Source organism: Phascolarctos cinereus, unplaced genomic scaffold, assembly GCF_003287225.1.
Source record: "Phascolarctos cinereus isolate Bilbo 61053 unplaced genomic scaffold, phaCin_HiC Scaffold_4;HRSCAF=312, whole genome shotgun sequence".
Classification (NCBI taxonomy): Eukaryota; Metazoa; Chordata; class Mammalia; order Diprotodontia; family Phascolarctidae; genus Phascolarctos; species Phascolarctos cinereus.
The window spans coordinates 135,108,214-135,131,707 of record NW_027555847.1 but is presented as its reverse complement, the minus strand read 5'-3'; the positions used below and the strand labels follow the sequence as shown (position 1 = coordinate 135,131,707).

The 23,494-nt window shown below is 48.0% G+C and overlaps 1 protein-coding gene across 3 annotated transcripts; it reads right to left on the bottom strand.

The window, feature by feature from the left end:
- Nucleotides 1-307: 307 nt before the first annotated feature.
- On the bottom strand, nucleotides 308-23,120 carry RGS11 (regulator of G protein signaling 11). 3 transcript variants are annotated; one of them, XM_021006561.2, is made up of 17 exons: nucleotides 22,914-23,120; nucleotides 20,612-20,708; nucleotides 19,658-19,708; nucleotides 16,882-16,988; nucleotides 14,272-14,323; nucleotides 11,794-11,852; nucleotides 11,409-11,485; nucleotides 10,825-10,906; nucleotides 9,685-9,753; nucleotides 7,633-7,662; nucleotides 7,225-7,286; nucleotides 6,715-6,828; nucleotides 6,245-6,360; nucleotides 5,691-5,778; nucleotides 4,771-4,909; nucleotides 3,532-3,614; nucleotides 308-3,024 (listed from the first exon to the last, which is right to left on the bottom strand). In XM_021006561.2, the coding sequence occupies exons 1-17, from the start codon at nucleotides 22,974-22,976 to the stop codon at nucleotides 2,886-2,888; spliced, it is 1,428 nt and encodes a 475-aa protein (XP_020862220.1). In that variant the 5' UTR covers nucleotides 22,977-23,120; the 3' UTR covers nucleotides 308-2,885. The 3 variants fall into 3 exon arrangements, with proteins under 3 accessions (XP_020862220.1, XP_078008738.1, XP_078008739.1); XM_078152612.1 differs by lacking the exon at nucleotides 22,914-23,120 and adding an exon at nucleotides 20,898-21,235; XM_078152613.1 differs by lacking the exons at nucleotides 308-3,024; nucleotides 3,532-3,614 and adding an exon at nucleotides 3,647-4,512.
- Nucleotides 23,121-23,494: the final 374 nt, after the last annotated feature.

The following is a 23,494-nucleotide window of genomic DNA, read 5'->3' as shown; positions in this document are numbered from 1 at the left end:
GAGTCTTGCAAATCTGATCAACAGAAATTAGGACTAGACCAGTGATTTAATTAACATCGGTAACTTCCAGGTGAGGAAATTCCTTCTGCCAGTATAGGTCATCATCTTCTGCAGTTTATAGTTTTAGAGTTGCCTATGGACACTGAGAGGTTAAGTGAGTTCCCCAAGATAATACTGCTAGTATGCGTCAGAGACTTGAACCTGGGTCTTCCTGGCTCTGAGGCCTGCTTTATTCACTGCATCATTGGTGTCAAATAGGAATTCGGCCTATGGGCTTCGTGTTGACTTAGAAAACCACATATTGACGTTATGTACGTACTGTTGTATTTTTATTTTGTCAAATATTTCCCGATTACATTTTAATCTGGTTTGGAGGAGTGTTGGGCTGCAGGACTCTATATTTGATACTTTGCAGTACCCGGTGTTGCCCCTCTCAAAAAAGGTATAGCAAAAGAAAAAAAATATAGAAGGAGAAAACCCCCTAATTACCAATAACGGCAATAGAGATTCCCAGAAATTAATAAAGTAAAATCCAAAAAAGGAATAGAAATGAAAATCCATGGGCTCAGATACCTATGCTTTTGTATATCAGATACTTTTTGGGCAAAAGACAAGAAGGTTAGTGATAACAATACAAGGAAACAAATTTTGACCATAGGGTCATCACAGACTTGAGGGGATGAGAACCGTGACTGCCTTTGGAGAGATTCAAGAGGAACAAGGTGGGCAAAAGGGGAGGGGTTAGAGAGGGGGATAAGGAGTAGCATTGTATATTACAATATATACCTATTTTTAAAAACCCGAGGAATTTGAGGAAGAAAACATGGTGGAGAACATTTGCATAAAGATCAACAGAGACAGAAACAGAACTGATATTGTCATTGCAACATCTTTTCTGGACAGAAAGGAAAAAGCCTGGCAGAGAGGCATGGTGCAGTAGTGACAGAGGACTCCAATTATATAGACATGCACTAGTGTGCTTTCTGTGCCAAAAAGCAGAGTAGCCAACACTATCTTGGCTTTCCTTCAAAAAGCTAACAAGATACTTAACATGTCGGATGATAATATCACTATCCAAAAAGGTTCTGACATGCTAGATGGAGCCAAATCTAATTGGATAAAACTTAGAAGGAATTAATGTAAATTCTCACTTTTGGATTCAAAAAACTAACTTCATAAGTGCAAGATACAGATGGTGTGGCTAGACAAAAGTTCATCTGAAAAAAGATCGAAGGGCCTCAGTGGATGGAGCTCGACAAGTCGAGAGTATGATATAGCAGCCAAGAAAGGTAACGCAATCTTAGGCTGCACTGAGAGAAGCACAGTGTTGAGTGCGAGGGAGGTAGTAGTCCTTCTGTGTCTACCATTAGGCTACATTTGGAGTATCAGCTTCAATTCTGAATGCTACATTTTAGTGATAAGCTGGGGAGTATTCAGAAGAGGGCAACTTTTTCAGTTGTGTCCCACTCTTCGTTGACCCCATTTGGGGTTTTCTTAGCAAAAATACTGGAGTGATTTGCCATTTCCTTCTCCACCTTATTTTACAGATGAGGAAACTGAGGCAAACAGGATTAAGTGACTTGCCCAGGGTCACACAGCTAGTCAGTGTCTTGAAATCAGATTTGAACTTGGGGAGAGGAGTCTCCTTGATTCTAGGCCTGACACTCTGTCCACTGCACCACCAAGCTGTCCCACTTTGATGGTAAAAGGTCCCAAAATCATGTCGTGTGCATGAGTTGAAAGAACTGAGGGTATTTAGCTTGGAGAAGGCCTAAGGATAACTGTTTTCGAGTACCTGAAGTGCCCTCCTAAAGTGCTCTCCCAAAGTAAAATAGATTCCAGGAAGTAGCAGGCTGTCCCCTCTAACAAAGTTCACCCAACATTTGGGTAACCAGCTGTTGGACAGGTAGAGCAGAATCTTGTTCACATATGGGTATGAATTCCCTTCCAAACCCAAGGTTCATTTATATGGAGATACTTCCCTTTGGGGCAAACTGGAAATCAATGGCTTCAATCTTTTCTGATAGTGGGGAAGCAGGAAGTTTTGCCTTTTTAACTCCCAGCAAACTTGGGGTTCCTGCCCTACCCTGGAGGGTCTGGCTCAACAGACTTACTCTTCTTGCCACCTTTTGGAACTATGAGAGCCTGCCATGGGAAGGAAGAAGAAGAAGCTGCTGCTTATCCAGGAAACTGAAGTATGCTCCTGGGGGCTCATGCATGTGCACGCATGTATATGAAGGGCACCTGGAGACCTTAAGATAGGTAACAGCTGCTCCTTGATGAGCTGACCCCAAAGGGCCATAAAAACAGCTACCCACCTGCAGAGCCAGAAAGGTTCTAATGGAGTCTGTGGAAAGGCTCGTGTCAGAAGTCACCAAGCTAGGGCTGACTGGACCAGGGACCGAACTGGACTTTTAGAGTTGGAGGAGGAAACCTTAGGGAGCATTTTGTCCAAGCCTTTGGATTATCTAACTAACTTGTACAGCAGGGAAACTGAGGCCCAGAGAGTGACTTGCCTGATGTTAAGCTGCAAGTTAGCAACAGAGCTAAGACCAGCACCCTGTCCCCTTGCTCCACCTTGTGCACTGCGCCATGCTTCCTCTGCCAAAGGTGGGGGTTGGGTGGGATACCTGTGGACTGACTCAGGATTAGGGGTAAGGAGTTGGTGGGCATTATAACCTCTCCTTGGAGGACACTGGACATGGCAGGGACAAGGAGGGAGAAGGGAGCCCTCACACATCTCGGTTCATGAAATGCTTTTCTCTCTGTCCCCTTTCCCATACCTAGCACCCCAACCCCTCTCCTCTCCAATGACATCTTCCAGGCTGTCAACCAGAGGAGAGGGAGAAGTGGCCACAGAGGGAAAGGGAGGACTGTCGCCTTGCCTAGCCTTCCCCTTCCCCAGCAGAGGCAGCAGAAGCCAGGGCCTTATTCTTGTCCTCCCCCTTGGGCTCCTGTTCTGAGGGCAGGAGCAGGGCCGGGCTAGGGCTGGAGTGGCGCTGCTTCCTCATGAATGGGAACACTCTGGAGAGACACACAGAGGAAGGAAAGATGAAGGCCAGGACCCCCAAAGGGCAGTGCAAACGTGGAGGCCTACCATGGGGTATAGATTGTGTAAAGCCTTTAGCTCTACTTCTCTTCCCCAATGGGTCTGAGCAGGGGGAGAGAGGGAGTGGCAATTTGTACATACTGATTTCTGTGAGCTTCTATGGAAAAAGGATACTGAGGATGAGCTGAGAGTTTGAGACTGTTGGTTATTCTCCAGTTTTGCCCCCATTCTCTTGTCTCAATAAGAGACCTCTCCCCCAAGTTGACCCATTCCATGGAATGGGATAAGGTGAGGTTGACCTGCGTGGTAATTCCCAATTCCAGCTCTCTCACATGGTGGAGTGGTTATTGGTGTAAAAGGCCAAGGGAAAGACTGCCTCATCCCTCCTGTCCCCCCAACCTCCTCCAAATCCTTTTATTTTGGAGTTTAGGAAATAGAGTGAATAGGATGAAGGCAGGGGCAGGAAAGGGGGCGAAGCTCACCGTTTCTTAGTCTCTGGTGGAATCACAGCCTCTGCCAGGAGTGTCTTATACATGTCAGACTTTAAGAACCTGGGATAGGAATCCTGAAAGACAGGCAGGACCACCTTATTCCAATAGCATTACTTACACAGTTGTTTTGAAATTTGTGCTTTTATTTCCCAGGACCATAAAATTATCTTCCTGTAGAACAGAGAGATTGTTCAAGTAGTTTGGAATAGAATCGTGGGATTTAGAGATCTAGTCTAATCCCTTCATTTTACAGATTAGGCAACTGGGGCCCAGAGAGATTTATGGCTTGCTCAAAGTTACAGGTAGGATGTAGCAGAGAAAAGATTCAAACCCAGGCCCTCTGACTCCAAATTCGGAGTTCTTGCCACCACCCCATGCTGCCTTCTTAGTAAGCATTTAGCCCTTTATTTAAAGGTAGATTCCTCCAGAAAAGAAGAATGTCCAAGTCCACAGCTTCCTCCTCAGTTTGATAATCCCACCCCCCCATCCCCACAAGGCTGTAGGAACAGCTTGTGAGGAAAGTCCATTAATAACCCCATTACTCTGTGCTTTCCACGTCCTTGTAATTATCTGCAGGACGACTGTCAGATCTAACTCAACTCAAAAGGGCAGGTAGGTGGCCCAGGGAATAGAGTGGCAGGCCTGGAGTCAGGAAGAACTCAGTTCCAATCTGGCCTCAGACACTAGCTATGTGACGCCAGGCAAGTCACTTAACCCTGTTTGCCTCAGTTTCTTCATCTGTAGAATGAACTGGAGAAGAAAATGGTAACCCACTCCAGTACCCCTGCCAAGAAAACCTCAAATGGAGTCACAAAAAATCAGACACAACTGAAATGACTGAACAGCTATGCAGCAACTCAGCTCGGGCATCCAGTAACATCTATCCTGATTTTAGCTTGGTTTTAGTTTGGTGGTGTTCAACATTTGTGTTTCCACTTGTAAGTAGCCTTCAGCTCAAAACCTTCTTGGAAGCTGGTGGGGAATAAAGCATGAGTGAATAAATGATTGAATGCATCCATTCCAAGCCCTAGGCGTTTTTAGTTAAGGGTCTCAGCCTGTGGGCCACCTGACCTTCAAGGCATGAAGGTAAACCTTTTGCCTTTCTCTAAGACAAATGCCTGGCCTTCTAGCTTCAGACCCAGCTACCTTTCACTGCCCTAATGGAATTGATGCTTTAAGGCGGGAACCCTTTTGTTTTTCCCAACTCCACCGAACCCCTGGTCCCAGCACCTTTTTCATAAGCATGTAGATGTGCATCTGGGCATCATCCATGACATAGCGATGGGGTCTGCGGATCCCTTCAAGCGTCTTCTCCATAGTTTTGCTGTCAATATTGACCCAGCGTGTGGCCCCGGGGGCAAGAAACTGTCTGAACCCCAACAGTTAGAGAAATAGGGACAAATTAGCAGAAGGGCTTGCAGCCTGTGGCCTGCCTTTGAGATACCGTTTGCTCTTCGAGGCACTGGGAAAAAACTCGAAAATTATCTTTGGTGCTTTTCCACCCCCACCCCCAACCCACCCCCAGCAGAGTTTCTCCTTCCCCACTTTTAAGTACCTATCATGTAGCTCATTCTTGTTCCCACCTGGCTTTTAAACTAATCCTCAAATAATTTTAGGGGAGATATTATGTGTCTTAGGATTGTTTATACTTTTGGAAACAATAGAGACATGGTCCCTGTACCTTTCTATTCTCTTACTAGACACCTATGTCTTGGTATGCCCCATCCCCATTCAGCAGGCTCAGCCAGACCACCTAACACCCCAGAGTATCCAGCGGCCTCCCTCTGGCTAATCCCGCACCCCTTCATCAGAGAGTGAAATGGGTGTAGCATTTCCAAAAGGAAGCATAAAGTTGTTAATTTAGCCTGAATGGGGAGTGGAGGAGAGGCAGCCTGGGGCTCAGTGCTCTCTCAGACATGATGTCAAAAATTTCCCATCCCACCCTCACCTCAATAGACTCAGATACATAGACAGCAGAAGAATGGACCTAATGACCTCTGAAGAAAAACTCCTTTCGACTGGAAGATTCTCTGCCTAGACATCAAGACCCTTTCTAGTCTCTGCCCCCCCCCCCGCCAGGGGTGAAGGAACCCAAGGGAAGTTGGGATCCAGAGCTGGGTTCTGGGGGCGGGGGAAGAGGTGAGGCTCACTGGTAGACAGAGTCGACACTCTCAGCAATCTTGGACTGCTCCCCATATCGCAGGTCCTCACATGCTTCCCAGAAGCTCAGGTTTTCAGCTGGGTGGGAGGGAGGAGGGGTGACCAGAGGTGAGACGAGAGAAGAAATGTTCAGGGAGAAGCCCCTAGAGCCTGTAGCTGAGTGAGCTGGGGCCCCTGACTGCACACCTCGCCATCCTCCTGAACATCTTCCCATTCCCGCCCTACAGCCACTGGCTGGAGAGGAACAAGGAGTCCTTGGCTCACAATGTGCTGGTGAAGAGACAAGGCTCCAGGAACTGGGAGAGTTGGAGAACTGGGAAGAAAGCCTGGCCCGGAGCAGGAAGGACATCATCCTGTCAGGCATGCTAGCATCCAGGTGGCCAGGTGGAGTATTGAACTTGGAGTCAGACCCGAGTTCAAATCCTACCTCAGATACTTAACCTGTCTGCCTCTGTGCCCTAGCTGTTATCACCCAGGATCTTCTTGGGGCCCTGTATCCCCTACAGGAGCATGGCCAGGGGTGGAGTTGGGGTAGCTGTCTTACCGCTGAACTCTTTCTTGAGGAACTCCATGAACTGTATATGGCCCAGAGGATCCCCCAGGAGCTCCCCGAAGTTAAAGGCCCAACGCTCAACCCGCAACTTAGTAGGTGTCGTCACCCTGGCAATAGATGTGTAAGGAGGTGGCAGCTTCTTTTGCATCCCCCACCCCAAGGAGGAAAAAACCCCAAGGATCTCCCCCATAACTCTCAGAATTAGAGAAACGGATCCAGAACTTATTAGAGTGGTTACCATTCAGGGCCCCTTACAATAGAGACCTTACATGTTGCCTAGCTTGAGCAATGAGGCCCCCTAAATGGGAGGGCCTCAGTGAATTCTGGAGCCAGATTCCCTGTGTCTGGGCCCATGATCCCCCACCAAGAATCAGCAGTTAAGCGTGGGATGGTTATCCTAGTGGAAGCTAGGATGCTTCCAGTTTCTCCACCCACCCTCAGCAAGTGGGAGGAACACTCACGTGGGTGCATTCATTGACCAGTAGTCGGTATCGTCAGTGATCCAAGGGTTACTGGGCAGGCAGCCAGACATGATGGGGTCATGGGGCATGTACTGGTCGTTGAACTTGAGATATCTGGGTGGAGAAAGCCCACAAGGATAACAGGAACGTGGATTTAGAGCTAGAAGGAAACTTGGAGGTCAATTAGTTCAGTCCCCTCATTCTAGAGATGAGGAAACTGAGGCGCTGACTGGATAAATGATATGCCCGAGGTCACAAAGGTAGTAAGTGGCAGTGCCAGAGAGTGCAGATGATTTGGGGGAATGCTCCCCACTCAAGAAGGTCTGGTCGAAAGGAAAGGGCTGCTATGGTAAGAGTAAGCCCGGGGAATCCCAGATGGGGCTTTAGAGAGCCAGGGGAGTATGGGTGGGGACAAAGGAAGCATTTGGGAGAGATCTGGGGTGGACATGTGTGATGTCCCCACCCTCCCACCTGCCCAGACCCTGCTCCTCCCAATCCCGAGGCACTCACGCTTCCAGGCAGATAGAAGACTTCACCCTAGTCCTACCCATCGCTTTCTTACAGTACTCAATCTAGGCAGACACACAAGGAAAAAGGGGTGAGGGAGAGATCAGCTCTTGCCAGCTTTAAAGCCCCCAGACTAGCCAGGGATGGCCTTCCAGTTGGGTGGATGAGGACAGCCAACCTCCTTTGCCTTTAATCTTTGTCCATATTTACCCAATTAAAAAAAATTAAAGTGGGATATCCTCATAGCCAGGAGGTAACCAGATTCCACCCATAGCCCTATCATCCCGTTTCTCCCAGCAGGCCTTAGGCTAAACACAGGCCACATGTGGCCTCCAGGCCACAGGTTCCCCACCCCTGGAAGAATCCACGTGTTGCCCCTCCCTAGAACCCAAAGACAGTCTAAGGGCTTACCTCTCGCTTATAAAAATCCATATTTTTAGTCTGAAAAAGATTAAGACAAGGAGGGTGAGGGCAGGACAAAGCAGTCTGGTGAATGGGGGGCCATAAGAGACTCTAATGGGGAAAACTTCTTTTCTCTTCCCTCCCACTCACAACCAGAATCAGGAACAAGAAGGAGGCATAATTAATGAGTGAGTGACCTACGTGGCATAGTGGAGAGAATGATGGGCTTGGACTCAGAAGGACCTGGGTTCAAATCTTGCTTTAGACTTACCAGCTGCAAAACCCTGAGCAAATAACTTCTGTCTTCCTCAGTTTTCCCATTTGCAAAAAATGAGATAGCTCCTATCTCACCAGGTTGTCATGAGATTAAAATAAATTCTAGCTATTTTTATCTCATAGGCAAAAAGATAACAGTGCTCATTGGGTAGAACTCCCCTGATGATGGCAAGCTTAGTCTTTCCCCCACACTTCTGATCACTTCCCCGGTCCCAAGCCCTGGACTCGAATCCTACCAGCCTCTCAGATACCGGTGCCTCGGACCGTTCAGATGACCAGTAGAGAGTGTGGCTAGCTCAGTGGAGTCCGCCCCCTGCCGTCAGGGACACATCTGAGGTCCTGGCCTCAGTTGTCTTTCAGGTATATAAATGTCCATAATTTCAGATCTTCAGAGAACTCGGTGGTTTTTCTGTCATTTCAGTCATGTCCAACTCTTCATGACCCCATTTGGGATTTTCTTGGTAGGGATGCTGGAGTGGTTTGCCATTTCCTTCTCCAGGTCATTTTACAGATGAGGAAACTGAGGCAAACAGGGTCAAGTGACTTGCCCAAGATCTGAGGTCGGATTTGAATTCAGGTCTTCATGCTCTGTGCTCAGCCCCATGCTCTGTGCACTATGGCACCACCTAGCTGCCCATGGACAACCTTAAAGGTCATCTAGTCCAATCCCCTTAGCTACAGACAAGGAAATAGGCCCAGAGGAGAAGGAATTTGCCCAGGGTCATATGGAAGGTTGGAGACCAAGCTTGGATTGGACCCACATAGCTCCCATCCACAGGGCTGGGATCAGAGTCAAATCAAATAAGCTGAATGCTAACGGGAATCCTTGGTCACGTCTGAACTTTTCCACCCCAGGGAGTTACTTGAACAGTCCAGTATCTGGCTACAGCTGAAGGCTCTAGCCGTGGAGGTATCTCTAGTGTCAGGGTCTAATGTTAACCATACCAAGACCCCGAACTCCAGCGCAAAAGAATGGACTGGACTTGGCTGGAAGGGAAGAGGCTTTTGGAACTCTCTTTTTAAGGCTCTTGAGTCCAGGCAGGGGGAGGGGAAAACGAGGGAAGTTTCTGCTTCCCAGGGGCTTCCTTATTAGAAGTCTCCTGTGCCAATAAAATCACAGGTCTGGTTCCAAAAACAAAAAACAGTTGGACAGGGAATTCAGCCTGGCCCCAACCTGTCTGAAGCAATCAACCATTACCAGCCACGAGACAATCTCTTGTTGTCTAATCCCTCCCCAAACCTTCTGATCCCATATAGGGCTTCATAGCTCCTGGCCCCTGGGGGACACAGCACTGCCTTTTAAATCAGAGGGCCTACAACCTGTATCTCACATATACTAGCTGTGTGGCCTTGGCCAAGTCACTTGACCTGGGTGTCAGCTTCCCCAACTGTACATGAGGGGTTTGGGCTGTGTGGCATTCCAGGTACCTTCCAGTTCTAGAATGTATAATCTTAGGGATCATTGTCCCTGAAAATGCTTCCCGTTCCCTTAATCATCCTTCACATTGTGGTCAGTTCCTTCTTTGTGTATGGTCAGGGGAAGGGGGTTGGGGGTGGGGGAGAACCTGGGACATGTGAGGTCTTGATTCAAAGCCAGAGCTGGAACCCAGCTGAAGAGGGAAGAAGGGAGATGGAAAGCAGAGGGGGAAAGAGGCTGAGGCCAGCCCCGGGTATGGATCCAGAAATCCTGCCAGAGCTGACCTTCCTTGCAATTCCTCCATAGGGCAGACAGGCAGGGGTTATTTCCTATAAATGGGGGAACCAGGGCAAAGAAGGGCCACTCACCATCTGCACCCTGCTGGTATAGCAGTTACCCCGCTCAGGTCCCTGCTCCATCACATTCAGGACTCCCGGCTGACAAAGAAATGGGGAGGGGAGGGAGGGGACATGGAAGAGTCAACTCTCAATTTCCTGTTGTCCACCCCCCTCCCCAAACCCTCTGCCCCCAAATGGGCTTCACAGCTCCTAGCCCCTGGGTACGGTGGAATGAACACTGCTGCTCAAGTCAGAGGACCTACAACCTGTTTCTGATATGGTGCTAGCTGTGTGGTCTTGGTCAAGTGACTTGACTTCTGGGTCTCAGTTTCCCCAATGGTAAAATGAAGGAGTTGGTGGAAGTGGCATCCTATAGCTCTCTATAATCCTTATTCCTAAAAATGTTCATCATCATTACCTTCATCATTCCTCACATTATGGCTAGGATACAGCGGAGCCAAGTGGGCAAGAGTTTGGGTTCTGCTGCCCACTTGTCTGGGCCAGGTCCATGGGTCAGGGTCTCCCCTGGGCCCCCAGTGGAGGGTGGGAATGGAGCCAGCTTCAAACCAAGAAATCCTGCCCCATCCTCGTTTCACAAAGAAGGAAAGAGGAGCTAGGTTCCTGATTGACCTGGTTTGGAATGAGGGAAGGGGGGCAGGGCAGGGAACAGCTTAAAAACTAAACACCTTCTGGGATCCCAGCTCCCCAAAACCCTGCTGGGTGGCTCCCAGAGACTGTGATTACCTTCAGCTACAGCAGAGGGAGACAGAGAGCAGAACTGACCCCTGGCTGGCCTGAAGCGTGAGGGGGGTAAGGGAAGCAGATCGTATCCCCAAGTCCATCCAGCCAATTCTCTGCCCCCCATCTCCACATCTTCCCTCACTGTGAGGCCCTGCCAGCCCCCTACCCCTATTCAGCCGGCCTCAGAGAAAGTTCGTCTTCTGTGCCCCTTTTTCTGAGCTCCTCACCTAGACTCCCCCAACCCATTGGCCATTTCCAGTGACCACTTTCCCCGCGTCTGCCAGGCCTTTCCTCTTTCCTTTCATCCCCTCTACCAGTCCAGATCCCTCATTGGATAGGGAAGGAATCCTGAGGCCCAGAGCGGTCAAGTGATTTGTCCAACATCACAAAGGTCCCTGGTCTGAGGGGGAGGTGGGGAGAGTCTCTCACCGGGGGCCGATTCACCAGCCAATAAGTCTGCTCCTGGCACTCAATGACAATTCTGTCCCCTTTCCGACGCTGCTTGACTGCTCTGAGGGAAGGGAAGATGCTCAGTCACAGATCATGCCAGGGAGGAGGGGAGATGCTGGGTCAGACAGAGATCAGGCCGGGATGTGCTGATCTCAGGGGAGAGCCAGACTCTAATCCCTGCTCTCAGAGAAGATTAAGCAGAGGGGGGAAGGGGTGGGGTAGAACCTAAGGCTTGTTGGAGTAGCTAATACTCTCCCCTAACATCTGGAAAGCTTGCTGACCAACATCTGGCCATGCCCATTTTCCCTTATCTCCTTTCCCAGCTGAGTGGCTTAGTTCCTGGTTCTGTATCCTCCAGGGATCCATCCCTCCCCCACTCCCAGCCCCCCACTCTAGGCAGTGCTAGGAGAGAAGCTAGGAGGAAAGGGGAGAGAGCAGGGCAGGGGAGTGTTTGACACAGCCCCTGGTCCGGACCACAGACTCAGGGGCCTCGGCCAGTGTGGCTGTGGCCTGAGACAAAGGGCAGGGTTTGTTCAGGGGTAGAGGGAAGAAGGGCAGCTCACCTCAGCTGCTCCCGGGCCTGCATCACTACAAAGTCCCATGTGTGATTGATCTTCTTGTGTAGCTGGTTATAGTAATCCTGCAGGAGGGAGAGGAGGAGAAGGGCTCCAGCCAGGGGGCCCCCAACCCAACCCTACTCCTACCCCTGCCTTATGGCTTTCTATGCAGGCCCCAACCCCTCTAGGACAGAGAGGCAGGGGATAGAGCGCCCGGAGGCAATTCTGAGTTGGGGGGCCTAGCCAAGAGGGGAAGGATCTGGGTGGTCTGTGTGTCATCTGCATTGAAGAAATAAAGCAGTTTCTATATCCCCATGGGTATCCCCATCAGTAGGGAGATGGATCTGAATATCTTGGATGGGGCAGTGGGCTGGGGCTGGGACCGCCCTACCTTTTCATGCTCAATCAGGTCCCCTTGTTTCCGTATATTCTTCTTGGCCAAATAGATAGCTGGAAAGGCAGATGTGGCATGCACAACCATGTGCATGCATGTGCACTTGCCAACATACATGCATACATGTACATGCACCATACAGAGAGGAAAAACTGGTGGCTAAACACCAGCTCCCCCCAGTAGCATCATCCCAGGAAGTCCTACCCTTGTCTGTGGAGGCCTAATCATGTGCCTATCCCACCTGTTAGTGACCTTAATCCTGTACCTGATATAAGAATCTTTTAAAAATTAGTGAGAGTCTAACTGAAAATGAATTCCTCTGTCCTGTAAGATTATCAGACAGATTTTTAAAATGGGAAAATAATTTAACTTTCTGTACCATTATCAATGCAATTTTTGTGTAAAAATCCAATTTTGAGAATGTATTACCCAAAACATATTGCTAAACTTAAAACTCAAATCCAAAGCCTGAATTTCCATGATAGATAAACTTTGGAAGCCAATCATATACATCTATATGATTGAGAAAATGGACTAATCCTGTGGCTTTTTTCTGTGACTCAGGGCAAGTCGCTTAACCCACATTGTCTCTAAAATTTAAAAAAAAATTTACTATTCCATTTAATTAGAAAGCTTTTACATTACATCTTTATCTTATTAGTTGTCTATTTCCCCCTTTTGAGGATACCATCCCTGTATTATAATTTGACCATAAATATTGGTTAAAATTGTAAGATAGTCATATTTGAATCCTATTATAACAACTTAGAGATGTTCCAGTATCAATCTATTATTTAATAGATTTAGTGTTGCGCTTACAAAACTTCTTGATTATAGAAATTTGCTATAAAAGGAAAAAGAAAGACATAGTTATAATCATAACACAAGGAAAAATTCCCTTTGCACTGTTGGAAAAAAATTTCCTCAGCTCTGATTCCAGGCATGGGTCATATCTGACAGCCAATCATGTAGTGATAGAGTGTTAAAGGCAAGGCTCAGGATTAACCAGGTGGGAATTTTCCTTTTCCAGAAATGAAATAACACAATGGGGAAATAGAGTCAGAAGGATCCTACCTAGGCCATGTCCTAGGTCGTCCCCACCACCTTTCCCAGGCACAAACATCCACCTTTAGGCAGTTCTCAGACTGCCGCATATGCCATTTTCTACTATTGGCTTTATAACAATTCAGACAACTATCCTGGTAATCAAAGCTCAAAACAATGGTAAATTTACAATCCCATGAATTTTTACCCAAAATAGCAAAATTTCACTAACCACATCTTAGAGCCTGAATATTTTCCTGATGTTTCCCTAATAGTTAACATTTGTTAATTTAATTAATAAGTTAAAATTAACATTAATCCTTTACTTATAAATTAAAACTACCCGAGGCTTCAAACATACAGCAAATGCCTAATAGTTGACTCATCATTTATATGTTGAAGCCACATCTTTAAACTACCTCATACACTTTCATAATAGCCAAGATTTGCAAATGAAAATCTGTTATTACAGTAGATATTATTAGTAGTAGTAGCAATAGTGTTACTATTATCATTACCCGTTTATAACTAAATATACCTCATTAAATATTTAACAGTTTTCAAATATCTAATCCTTTTTTATCACATCCTTTTAAAAGCCCAATTCATATGTAACAAAATCCAGATTAAAAATTGCTTTGTCCAACACCATTTCTATTTTACAATTGTCTTTCAAATTTTACAATATAAGAGAATTTGGAAATACAATACAATTTAGAAATACAATTATAACACAAACAATAAACTTCAGGTGACATCAATTGCATTTTCAAATTATCACACTAAAATCATTGATCTTATTACCTTCGGCATTTTAAAACCACTTTAAAGTTATCTGGTATAGAACAATTACATTAAATTAGAGAAATAATAATAATGTAGTGCTTAGCATATGCCAGCCACTGTGTTAAGCACTTTACAATCATTACATCATTTTGATCTCACAATAACCCTGGAAGGTGGGTGCCATTATTATTTTTCTCTTTACAAACCAGGAAACTGGGGTAAACAGAGATAAAATAGCTTGCCGTAAATTACATAGCTAATACATTTCGGCAGCTGGAACAGAGACGGGTGGGCTCACCAAGGGCAGAGGCTAGCTGGCCCCCGGACTCTCCCAGGCAGCAGCTGGGAGGGGCCTGATGAAGGCTGGCCCTGCCCTGACAGGGCTTGAGGAGGAATCAAGGAAGAGCTGAGCCCCAGTGGGGCAGGAGCCCTTCAGTGAATAGCTGTGTGACCTTGGGTAAGTCCTTCACCCCCTTTGGATCTTGATTTCCCTTAATTGTAGAAAGAGGGAGCTGAACGGCATGACCTCCTCGCACCTCAGAGATCTGACATTCCTGTGAGTCTGACAGTCTCTGGACACCCCCCTCCACCACTATCAAACCATTCAAAATCTATTAGCCACAGCCCTGCCTCTGACCCACTTACCATAATCCAATTCAGCAGCTGGCCACTTAGTGCTCATCCAAAAATAGGGTGTCTGGGGGGGAGGAGGTGGAGAACAGGATATCATCATGGCTGGAAATAACAGAGTGGGGTCCCCTTTTCCCCCTCCAGGAAACCTTTCTGGAGGAACCTAGACTTTACTCCAAATTTGTAGTCAAATCAAGTCAACAAGCTCTATTTTTTTTTAAGGCAATTGGGGTTAAGTGACTTGCCCAGGGTCACACAGCTAGTGTCAAGTGTTTGGTCTGAGGCTGGATTTGAACTCAGGTCTCCTGACCTGAGGGCCGGTGCTCTATCCACTTCACCACTAGCTGCCCCTAACAAGCTCTATTTTTTAAGTTCTATGCATCAGGCCCTGTGCTAAGTGCTGGGGACACAAAGAAAGCCAAAAAACACTGCCCCTTCCCTCAAAGAGCTTACATTCTAATGTGGAGAGAACATGCAAGTAACTGTGTGACCACATGTTATTTATAGGATACCTTGGAGGTAATCCAGGGAAGGCCCCAGCATTGAAGGGCACCAGGAAAAGGCCTCTCAAATAAGGTGAGATACTGATTCCTGGCACTGGACAGAGTGGTACAGAGCTGGCTGCTGTGGGTGGAGAGGATTAGCGAAAAATTAAACCTAAACCTTAGGCAGAAGCCAGATGCTCTTTCAGGAGGATGGAGAAGCAGAAGGATGCCCTTTCCTGAGGACAGCATCCCTATTTCTTCATAAACAAGCATGTATGGTCTCTGCCCCTCACTTGATTCATAACTGTGGCATTGGAGGCCCTTTACCACCCAGACCAGGGCCCCAGACTACCTCTCTAACATTATCCACCACTACTGCAAACAGATCCTTTCTGTTCTCTGAATTGGATTTTTTTAATTCTACCTGCCTTTGCTCATGTCCTTTCCCTCAACCTAAAATGGCAAAGGAAAGAGCTTTAGCCTTGGAATGAGCGGTCCTAAGCTCGCTCTGCCTTGCGCAAATTCCTTTTCCTCTCTGGGCCTCGGTTTCCTTATCTGTCCAATGGGGACAATAATGGCTGCCCAGCTGGCTCCACAGGCTTGTCGTAGTGATCAAACAAAAATGTGCTTTGTAAACTACAAAGCCCTGTATGCTTTTGAGAGGCTGTTATTTAAAGCCAAAAAAGACCTTAGAAATCCTTTGATCCACTTCTATAGGTCCTGCAGCCCCAGAGGGGGAAAATAGCCCAAGGTGACACACAGAGGAAGGATTGGAATGAGCAATGAGTCGGGAGTTACAAGTTCAAGGTTTGAATCTCAGCTCTGCCCCTTGTTTCCTGAGCAAGGCATTTCACTTAGCTGAGTCTCAGTCTTCCCATCTGTAAAATGGACAGTTTTAACTAGAGGGTCCCCAAGGGACCCTTCCAGTTCTAAACTCCTATGACCCAATTCTCTGTCTCAGCCTGCTTCATCATCTCCTGTAAGTGAGGTCTCCTGTAGGGTGGCACAAAGCTTATTTTGGCACCAAGACAATCTTGTTCCTATCTTCCTCCCAGACTCACATCCCATGGCTACCACTCCCTTCCACACAAGAAGAGGGTGGGGCAGGCCTTAGGTGCCCAGCCATCAGACTAAGTGCCCTCCCAGCCCACCTTCTGGGGACTCCCATCTCTAGCTGCAATTAACTTGGCTGGAAATGGACTTCCCAGTCAGCATTAGGAGTGCCTCAGTTGTTCTCCCTGGCTAAGTAAGCTCCCTGCCCCCCCCCACTCCAGCACAGGTGCTGAAAGATATGGGAATAGGGAGGAAGAAAAGGAGGTGGTAATGATGATAATGGAATCATAGGGTTGCACATTTAAAGCTGGAAGGAACCTCATTTAACAAATAAGGAAACTGAGGCCTAGAAAAGTGAGCTGTCTTCTTCAAGGTCATACCTCTTGTAATAAACAGAAAAGCAGGGATTTGAACCCAGGACCTCATATTCCAAATCCTTCTCACTTTTCTCTGGCACTCTGTGGTCCACAAAGTTCTTTGCTTCATAACAATCCCGTAAGATAAATGGCTCAAGTATTAGCCCCATTTTACAGAGGAGGTAACAGGCTCAAAGAGCTTTTTAGTGATGTGCCGGTAGTCATACACTATTAGGATGGGAGTAGTAGCACCAAGGCCTGAGCCCCAGGCTTCCAATGGTGAGTACAGTGCTGTCCCTGCCACCACCTCATTCCCTCTCTTTTGCCATTTTTATGAAGTAAAAATAATATGTGAAAAATGCAAATCAGGTCTTTCGCTTTAAGCGAAGAACTGGGAGAGGGGCCAGCTGCAATCTAGGAGGCCTGAGGGGGGTGGGAGAAAGAGAGGGACTAAACTATACCTATCTACTGGTTAACTGCAGCCCCCACACACTAATCCTAGAGAGCCCCTCCCTCTTTGGAGCCAAACCCAGGAACTGGGTTCCCTAGGCCTTTGCCAGGTTAGCTGGCTGGCTGGAGGATGCCCCACCTTTAGGGCTGGACACCTCTCTACCACCACCATCAAAGCATTGAAAATCTGCTGTGTGACCTTGGGAAAGCCCCTTACCCTCTCTGGGTCTTGATTTCGCTCAATCATAGAAAGATGGAGTTAAACTGGAGGGCAGCCTCACCTGGAACCTGTAAGGGGAGTCATCTGCTCGGAGCACGAGGCATCGAGGGTCCTTCAGGGGATAGATGTAACCATGTTTCACAATGAGATTCCCCAGGTGTAGAGACTCTGCAGAGGGAGATTCAGGCTTAGATCGCTTCTGGAAATGGTATTTAGTTCTGGGGACCACTTTTTTTTTTTTAGTGTTGATACCTTTGATTTTTACATAACCTTCACTTCCAAATTTATCCCTTTCCTCAGTTCTTTTTTTAATGTTGTATTTATTTTATTTTTAATTTATGGAATAAAACAAGCATTTCCATAACAGTATAATAAAAAAAGATGATTGCACCTGAAACTGCAAATCTATTATGTACAACTTGCTACTCTTTTTTAAATATATAATAAAATTATCATGTAAATTTCTTTTTTTTTTCTTTCTCCCTCCCCACCCTAGAGATGGCTGCCATTAGACACAAATATGTGTATGTACATATATGTAAAATCATTCTATCTGAGCTTCTGTTTATCAGTTATTTCTCAACCCTTCAAACAAGTCTAACAATGTATGTGTAATCCACACCTATAGTTCCCCAGTTCTAAAGTAAACCATAATACAAGGTGTCCCAAAAGTTTTAGTGCAGCTTTAAGCCTTAATATTAGCTAATTATTATTATTTAAGCCTTAATGGCCCTCTATTCTGATTAAATCATACCTCTGGTCAAAAACAAAACCACATGTGCCAGGCACTGTGGCTACAGAGACTATAATACCATCTAGCATTCATAGAGGACATTAAATGTTTGCAAAATATTTGACACATGGTCTGATAATAATTTGTTGTTCTTCAGTTGATTCTCTGTGACCCCATTGGGGTTTTCTTGGCAAAGATAATGGAGAGATTTGCCGTTTCTTTCCCAAGCTCATTTTACAGATGAGGAAACTAAAGCAGCTGAGAGAGATTAGATAATGAGCCTAGGGTTATATATCTAGGAGGTGACCAAGTCAGAATTTGCACTCAGGTCTGACTCTAAGTCCCCCACTATCCACTCTACCAGCTAGCTGTCTAATTTCTGCCCTTACAGGGCTAATATTCTATTGGGGGAAACATGTATGCATCAAAGTGATTAAAAATAATACAAGTTTTACATTATTGCATATTGTATAACCTATATCAGATTGCTTGCTATCTAGGGGAAGGGAAAGAAGAGGAAAAGAGAAAAATTTGGAACTCAAAATCTTTCCAAAAAAATGAATGTTGAAAATTGTCTTTACGTGTAATTGGGAAAAAATTCTATTAGAATGTTTAAAAAAAACCATACAAAGTTAATTTCAGGGTGGGGAGACATTAGATACTAGGAGGAATCAGGAAAGGCCTTGTATAGGTGCCAGAATGAGCTGGGATTGGAAGAAAAAGCAAGGGATTCTAAAAGAGATTTCCTCATCTGTCAGATGAAGCATTTGGTGTATTCCTGCACTGAATCCCATGATCCTGTAAGCCCTGAGTGAGGAGAAAGAGGAGGAGGAGAGAGAGAAGTGGGGAGGGGAGGAAATGGAGAGGGAAGAGGAGGAGGTAGTGAAGGGAAAGGAGGAGGAAGAGGAGAGAGAGGAGGAGGGGAAGAGAGAGGAGGGAAGGTGGAAGAAAAGAAAGGGGATAAGGGGGAGAAAGTGGAGGAGGGGAAGGGAGGAGGAAGAGAGAGGAGAAGGAGAGGAGAGGAAGGAGAGGAAGAGAAGGAGAAGGAATGGAAGAGGGAGAGGAGTGGGAGGAGGAGTGGAAGGAGGGAAAGGTGAGCAGAAGGAGAAAGAGAAAAGGGAGAGGAGGAGGAGGAAGAAGAAGAAAGGGGAAGAATAGGAAAGCAAAGAGGGGAAGAGGGAGGAGGAGGAGAAAGGGAAGAAGGGGGTGGAAGAGGAGGGGGGGAGAGAACAGGAGGAAGACAGAGTGTGAGCCAGACGAGGGTGATCAGAAACTTGAGGGGAACCAGCGAGGGATTTTGTGTCAGCCCAAGCCAGCCTCCAGCAGCTCCCAGCCCAGACCCCGGTTATTCTCAGTTATTGCTTCTGCCCTGCTATTCAGCCTGGGTCTTCGCTATCTTCCAGTCTCCTGAGAGGAGCCGCCTGTTTTTCTGCAGTGGGTACAGAGCAAGTGAATTCAACCCTGGTCCCCAGTGAGGATTAGATAAAAGCCTGGCTCTCCAGTCCCATTAAAGGATGCTGGAGGGAGGGGCATCAGGCTTCTAGAGTGTGTGTGCAGGACCAGGAACCTGAGCTCTGCAGGAAAATGACCCCCATAACCCTCATGGAGGTTCCAGTCCCCACACCGTGCTCCCCAGTCCCTTCAGGGAGGTCCCAGCTTCTATTTAACCTGGCCCCGCCTTCCCCCACCCCAGGCCCCATCTTCTTACAGATTATAGAATCTCAGAGCTGCAAGGGACTGCCTAAGGCATCTACCCCAACACACCTACCCAACCAGCCCTCATCGAGCTTTGCTCTAATACCTCTGGTGTTGGGGAACTCACTATCTTTGGCAGCTAGCTCACTGCACTTGGAGATTACACTTCCTAACAAGGAATTAAATTAGGAACAATGATCATCTCGAAGACTGGACTGAGCCCTCAGACAGGGAAGGGTAGAGGAAAGACCATGTTTGGAGTGGGAATGGGAGACCGCAGCATGACGGGCAAATAAAACCTGGGTTTCTCCTGCTCTGCAGAGGACTTGGAGGACAGGAGCAATGTTTAGTCAGCCCCTTCTGCCTGAGAAGCAGGAAACGGTTCCTCCCAACCTTGATACTCCCTTACCTTCCTCTGAGATAGAGAATTTCTGGATGAGCCACTCCACAATGTCACTGCCTTTTTGAGAGAGACAGAAAGAGGAGAAAATGAGACACAGAGAGACACAGGGAAGACAGACCCAGTCCTGATATCTTGGCTCCCTTTCTGCCTCCCCTCCCCCTTCTTCCTCCATGTGAGGAGTGAGAATTTGGCAGCCCTGATAAGACTGGTGAATAGGCAGGCAGGAGGGAGAGGCAGATGCAGGGCAAACGGCATGGGCAAAGCTGAGCAGCACAGAAGGTGCCAGATCAGACAACCCCCTTCCCCAGAGCAGTTACCCAGGCCAGTGGGCAGGGTTTCTAAGGCTGGTGATGTCACCGGACACAGGGGTCACTACTCCACCCCAAGACCACAATTAGATAGGGGGAGACTCTCTTCATTTCTGGGGTCCCAAGGGAGAGCTCCAGAAGGGACACTTCCTGCCCTACTCTGTTAGCTGGGCAAAAACCTAGGGGCCCCAAACACAAAATGGAGGTGAGATGGGGTGGGGTCAAAAAGTCCGGGAGATTTGGGGTGGAGTGGGGACAGCACAGCTCTCCAGTAAGAAGAAGATGGAGCCTTGGACCCCAAGCTCTTCTCAGCTCAATCCCTGCCCCCAACCTGATACATAATTGATAACCAAGTGCATTAATGGGAGAGAAGCTATGGGGGAAGGGCAGAGAAGCTCCCCTTTCAGAGCTTAGGGCTGGTGGGCTGGGCCACCAGCACCACAGGGCTCAAGTCCCGGCACTTCATCCCAGCGCTTCACTGAGCTGTGCGGCTCCCTAGGGCCTGGTCAACTTCCGTACACAACAGATCTTCCTTTGCTGTCTCTCTCAGAAACCTTTCCAAAGTAGTCTCCCCTCTCCCCGGAGGAGCCTTAAGCTGAACTCAGGCACCCTAGAGGCTTCCTCTGAGTTCCCGCAGGACTAAGGGACTCACCAGTCATGGCATGGGGAATCACTGTGATGAGCAGGCGCTGATTCCGCATCTTAACACCCATGTCTGGGTCCTGCATGCCCACAATCACACGCTCCATCTGCAGGATACAAGGATGAGAGGTGATACTCCCCCCCCTTCCCCCTGCTCCTTGCCCAAGGCTACAATAAGCCTAGACACTGTCCAGGGCCATCATTTCTGTTGGCTCAGGGAAGGAGGTGAAGTCTGCCCGCCTTCGGTCTTCCCTCCCCTCACCCCTGCATCCTTTTCCTCTCTCAGTGGGCCCCACCTCTCCAAGCACTTCAGGGACCCAGTATTCTCTCAATTTCTCCATTATCAAAGTCTGCTCCCAGGAGTATTTGCATTTTAACTAGGGATCAAGTCAAATGAATGAATCTTGAATGGTAGAATTTTAAAGGTCTCTTTTTGGTTGGGGAAGTGGACAGGAGGGACTCCAGAACCTCTGAAATCACCCTAGATCCCCTCACAAGCAGCCACATCTTCTGCTTCTGTATAAAATTGTTCCTCCTCTCTAGGGGACACCCGCTCTGTGCTCCTGGGGGAGGAAAAGGGGAGGGACTGCCTAAGGCTGGGCAGGAAGCCAGAGGTAGAGGAAACACCAACCTCCTTTTTAACATTTTGTCCCAGGGGCTGAGAACTCTTGGGAGGGCTCCTGGTTCTCCTTCCCTCCCTACTCCCCCACCAAGAGTGAGAGCAGGGCTCCCCCCTCCCCCAGCCTTCCCTCCTGGGGGCCAGGGCAGGAGTCTAGTCTATAACAAAGCAGGCTGCTTTTATTTTTAGCATTTGACTAAATGCCTTCCCAGCTCAGAGCTTGGCTTTTTCCAGGGCCAAGGGAAGGATGGCGCCGATCGGCCTATGGCTTTGCTATCGAGCTGTTTATTCCTTCCCAGAGATCAACAGTCAGGCCTCCCTGAAAAGCCAATGGAATGAGAATGCTGGGGACAGAAAGGATCTGGGAAAGTGTCCTGAGAGGCCTCTGAGGAAGCCCAGTAGAGCCTGTTTAGCTCCGCTAAAGTTGCAGAGATTCTGAGGGGGAACCGAGCTTGGAGAGCTAGACTACAAAGGATCAGATGTTTAAAGCATGGTGTAGGATAATAGCCAATCAAAACTGGGGGTTGGGGACTTTCTCCTTACCGACCCTGAATTTCTTCATCTGCAAAAGTAGGGATTGGACTGATGGTATCTAAGGTCCTTCTATAGGCTAACATTTCCTGTTCTAAAGACCCCTCCAGCTCTGACCTTCTATGTTCTAAGGACCCTTCCAGCTCTGACATTCTATAATGTGTTATAAGGGGCTCTCTGCCCCAAGGCCACTTCCAGCTTTAACATTCTATATTCTATATTTTGAAGTTTCTTCCAGGGCTATCACTCTGTGTTCTATGAGAGCCAATCCAATTTTGTCAAGGTACTTAAGGGTATAAGAATAGTTCCAGAACCTGGAAAGACTTTAGCAGGGACCCATTGCTTCTGGAGAAGGACCAGGCCAGGGACCAACGGAAGCCTTTATGCACACACATCAACCTGCTCAAGGGAACCCAGAGTCAAGAGGCCATCAGAGAGAAGAAAGGAGAGGGCAGGAAGAGGGGAGAAAGGGTCTGAATCTGGAGATAAGGGGTGGGGGCTGCAGTGATGACTCTTCTGCTCCTCCCAAAAGGAGGCAAGTTAAGACCACTCACGACCAATCAGCCAGCTGCCACTGGAGGAACGTTGCAGGTCTTTTGGCCAGAAAGCTTAGTGTCCCCAAGCTAAGACTCTTTTCTCTTGCAGAAAGGACAGCAAGGCAAGGGATCCCCAAGGACCTCTTAGGGAAATGGGGTTTTTCCTGGTTCCTCGCACACCACGGGGCCTCTGCTAGGCTGTCCCTCTTCTGGGTTCCCCTAGAGCACAGGGCACCCCCTTCCCAGGTTCGTTCCAGGACAGAGGGCATCTGCTAAGCTATCTAAAGGTCCCAGGGCACTCCCCACCCAGGCTTCTTCCAAACCATAGTGTCTCTGCTAGGCTGTCTTGAGGGATAGAATCCCTTCTCCCCTAACCGCCTCCAAGTTCTCCCAGGCCACAGGACCTTCCCTGGGCTTCTCCCGCAGGACACAGGCTCTTCCAAACCCATGACCTCTTCTCCCCAACAAAGATGTGGCTGCCCCCCAGCCCCCTCTTTTGAATCCCCTCCTAGCAGTTGGCCAGGGAATCAGTAGACAAGAGAGATGAGCTCATTCTATCCCCAGGGGAGGATCATGGGATCACCAGGCACAGGGGCTTGGGGATGTAGGTTCCCTGTCCCTCTTACCTTGCTCAGGCATGGCATCTGGGCTTTGCAGCTGCCTCCCTGGTGGAGGGCGTTGATGGTCATGGCCCCTGCAGGGGCAGGCAGAGCTGGGCCAGGCAGATCGGGCGGAGGAGAAGGACAGAAGGAAGAGGAGGAGGAGAGCGGAGGAGAGAAAGAAGCCGACACAGGGTACTGAAAGCTCTGGGATGCTGAGCACTGAGCTGAAAGCCCCGGGGGGCATCCCGCCCACTGCCCCACCCGCCCACTGGCCTCTTCGGTTCTGCTGCCACCTGCTGGACATTTGAGGGTGGGTCAATTGGGGCGGATGGAGGACGAGGGGACCTAGCTTGCTGTGATTATTCAGTCCTTTTCAGTCATGTCCGACTGTCCTTTATGACCCCATTTGGGGTTTTCTTGGCAAAGACGCTTGGAGTGGTTTGCTCTTTCCTTCTCCACCTCATTTTACGGATGAAAAAACTGAGGCAAACAGTTAAGTGACTTGCCCAGGGTCACACAGCTACTAAGTGTCTGAGGCAGGATAGGTAAATAAACGGTGGCACTACTGACCTTACAAGATTCTTGGGGGGAAAGCACTTACTTGA

Bases quoted from the DNA above. Each gene is read 5' to 3' on its own strand.
- RGS11 (XM_021006561.2), bottom strand. From the start codon at position 22,976: ATGACCATCAACGCCCTCCACCAGGGAGGCAGCTGCAAAGCCCAGATG. The intron at 14,324-16,881 runs GTGAGGCTGCCC...CCTCCCCCCCAG, and splicing joins ACTCCCCTTACAGGTTCCAG to ACACCCTATTTTTGGATGAG. The intron at 11,853-14,271 runs GTAAGTGGGTCA...CTGCCTTTCCAG, and splicing joins AGCTGCTGAATTGGATTATG to CTATCTATTTGGCCAAGAAG.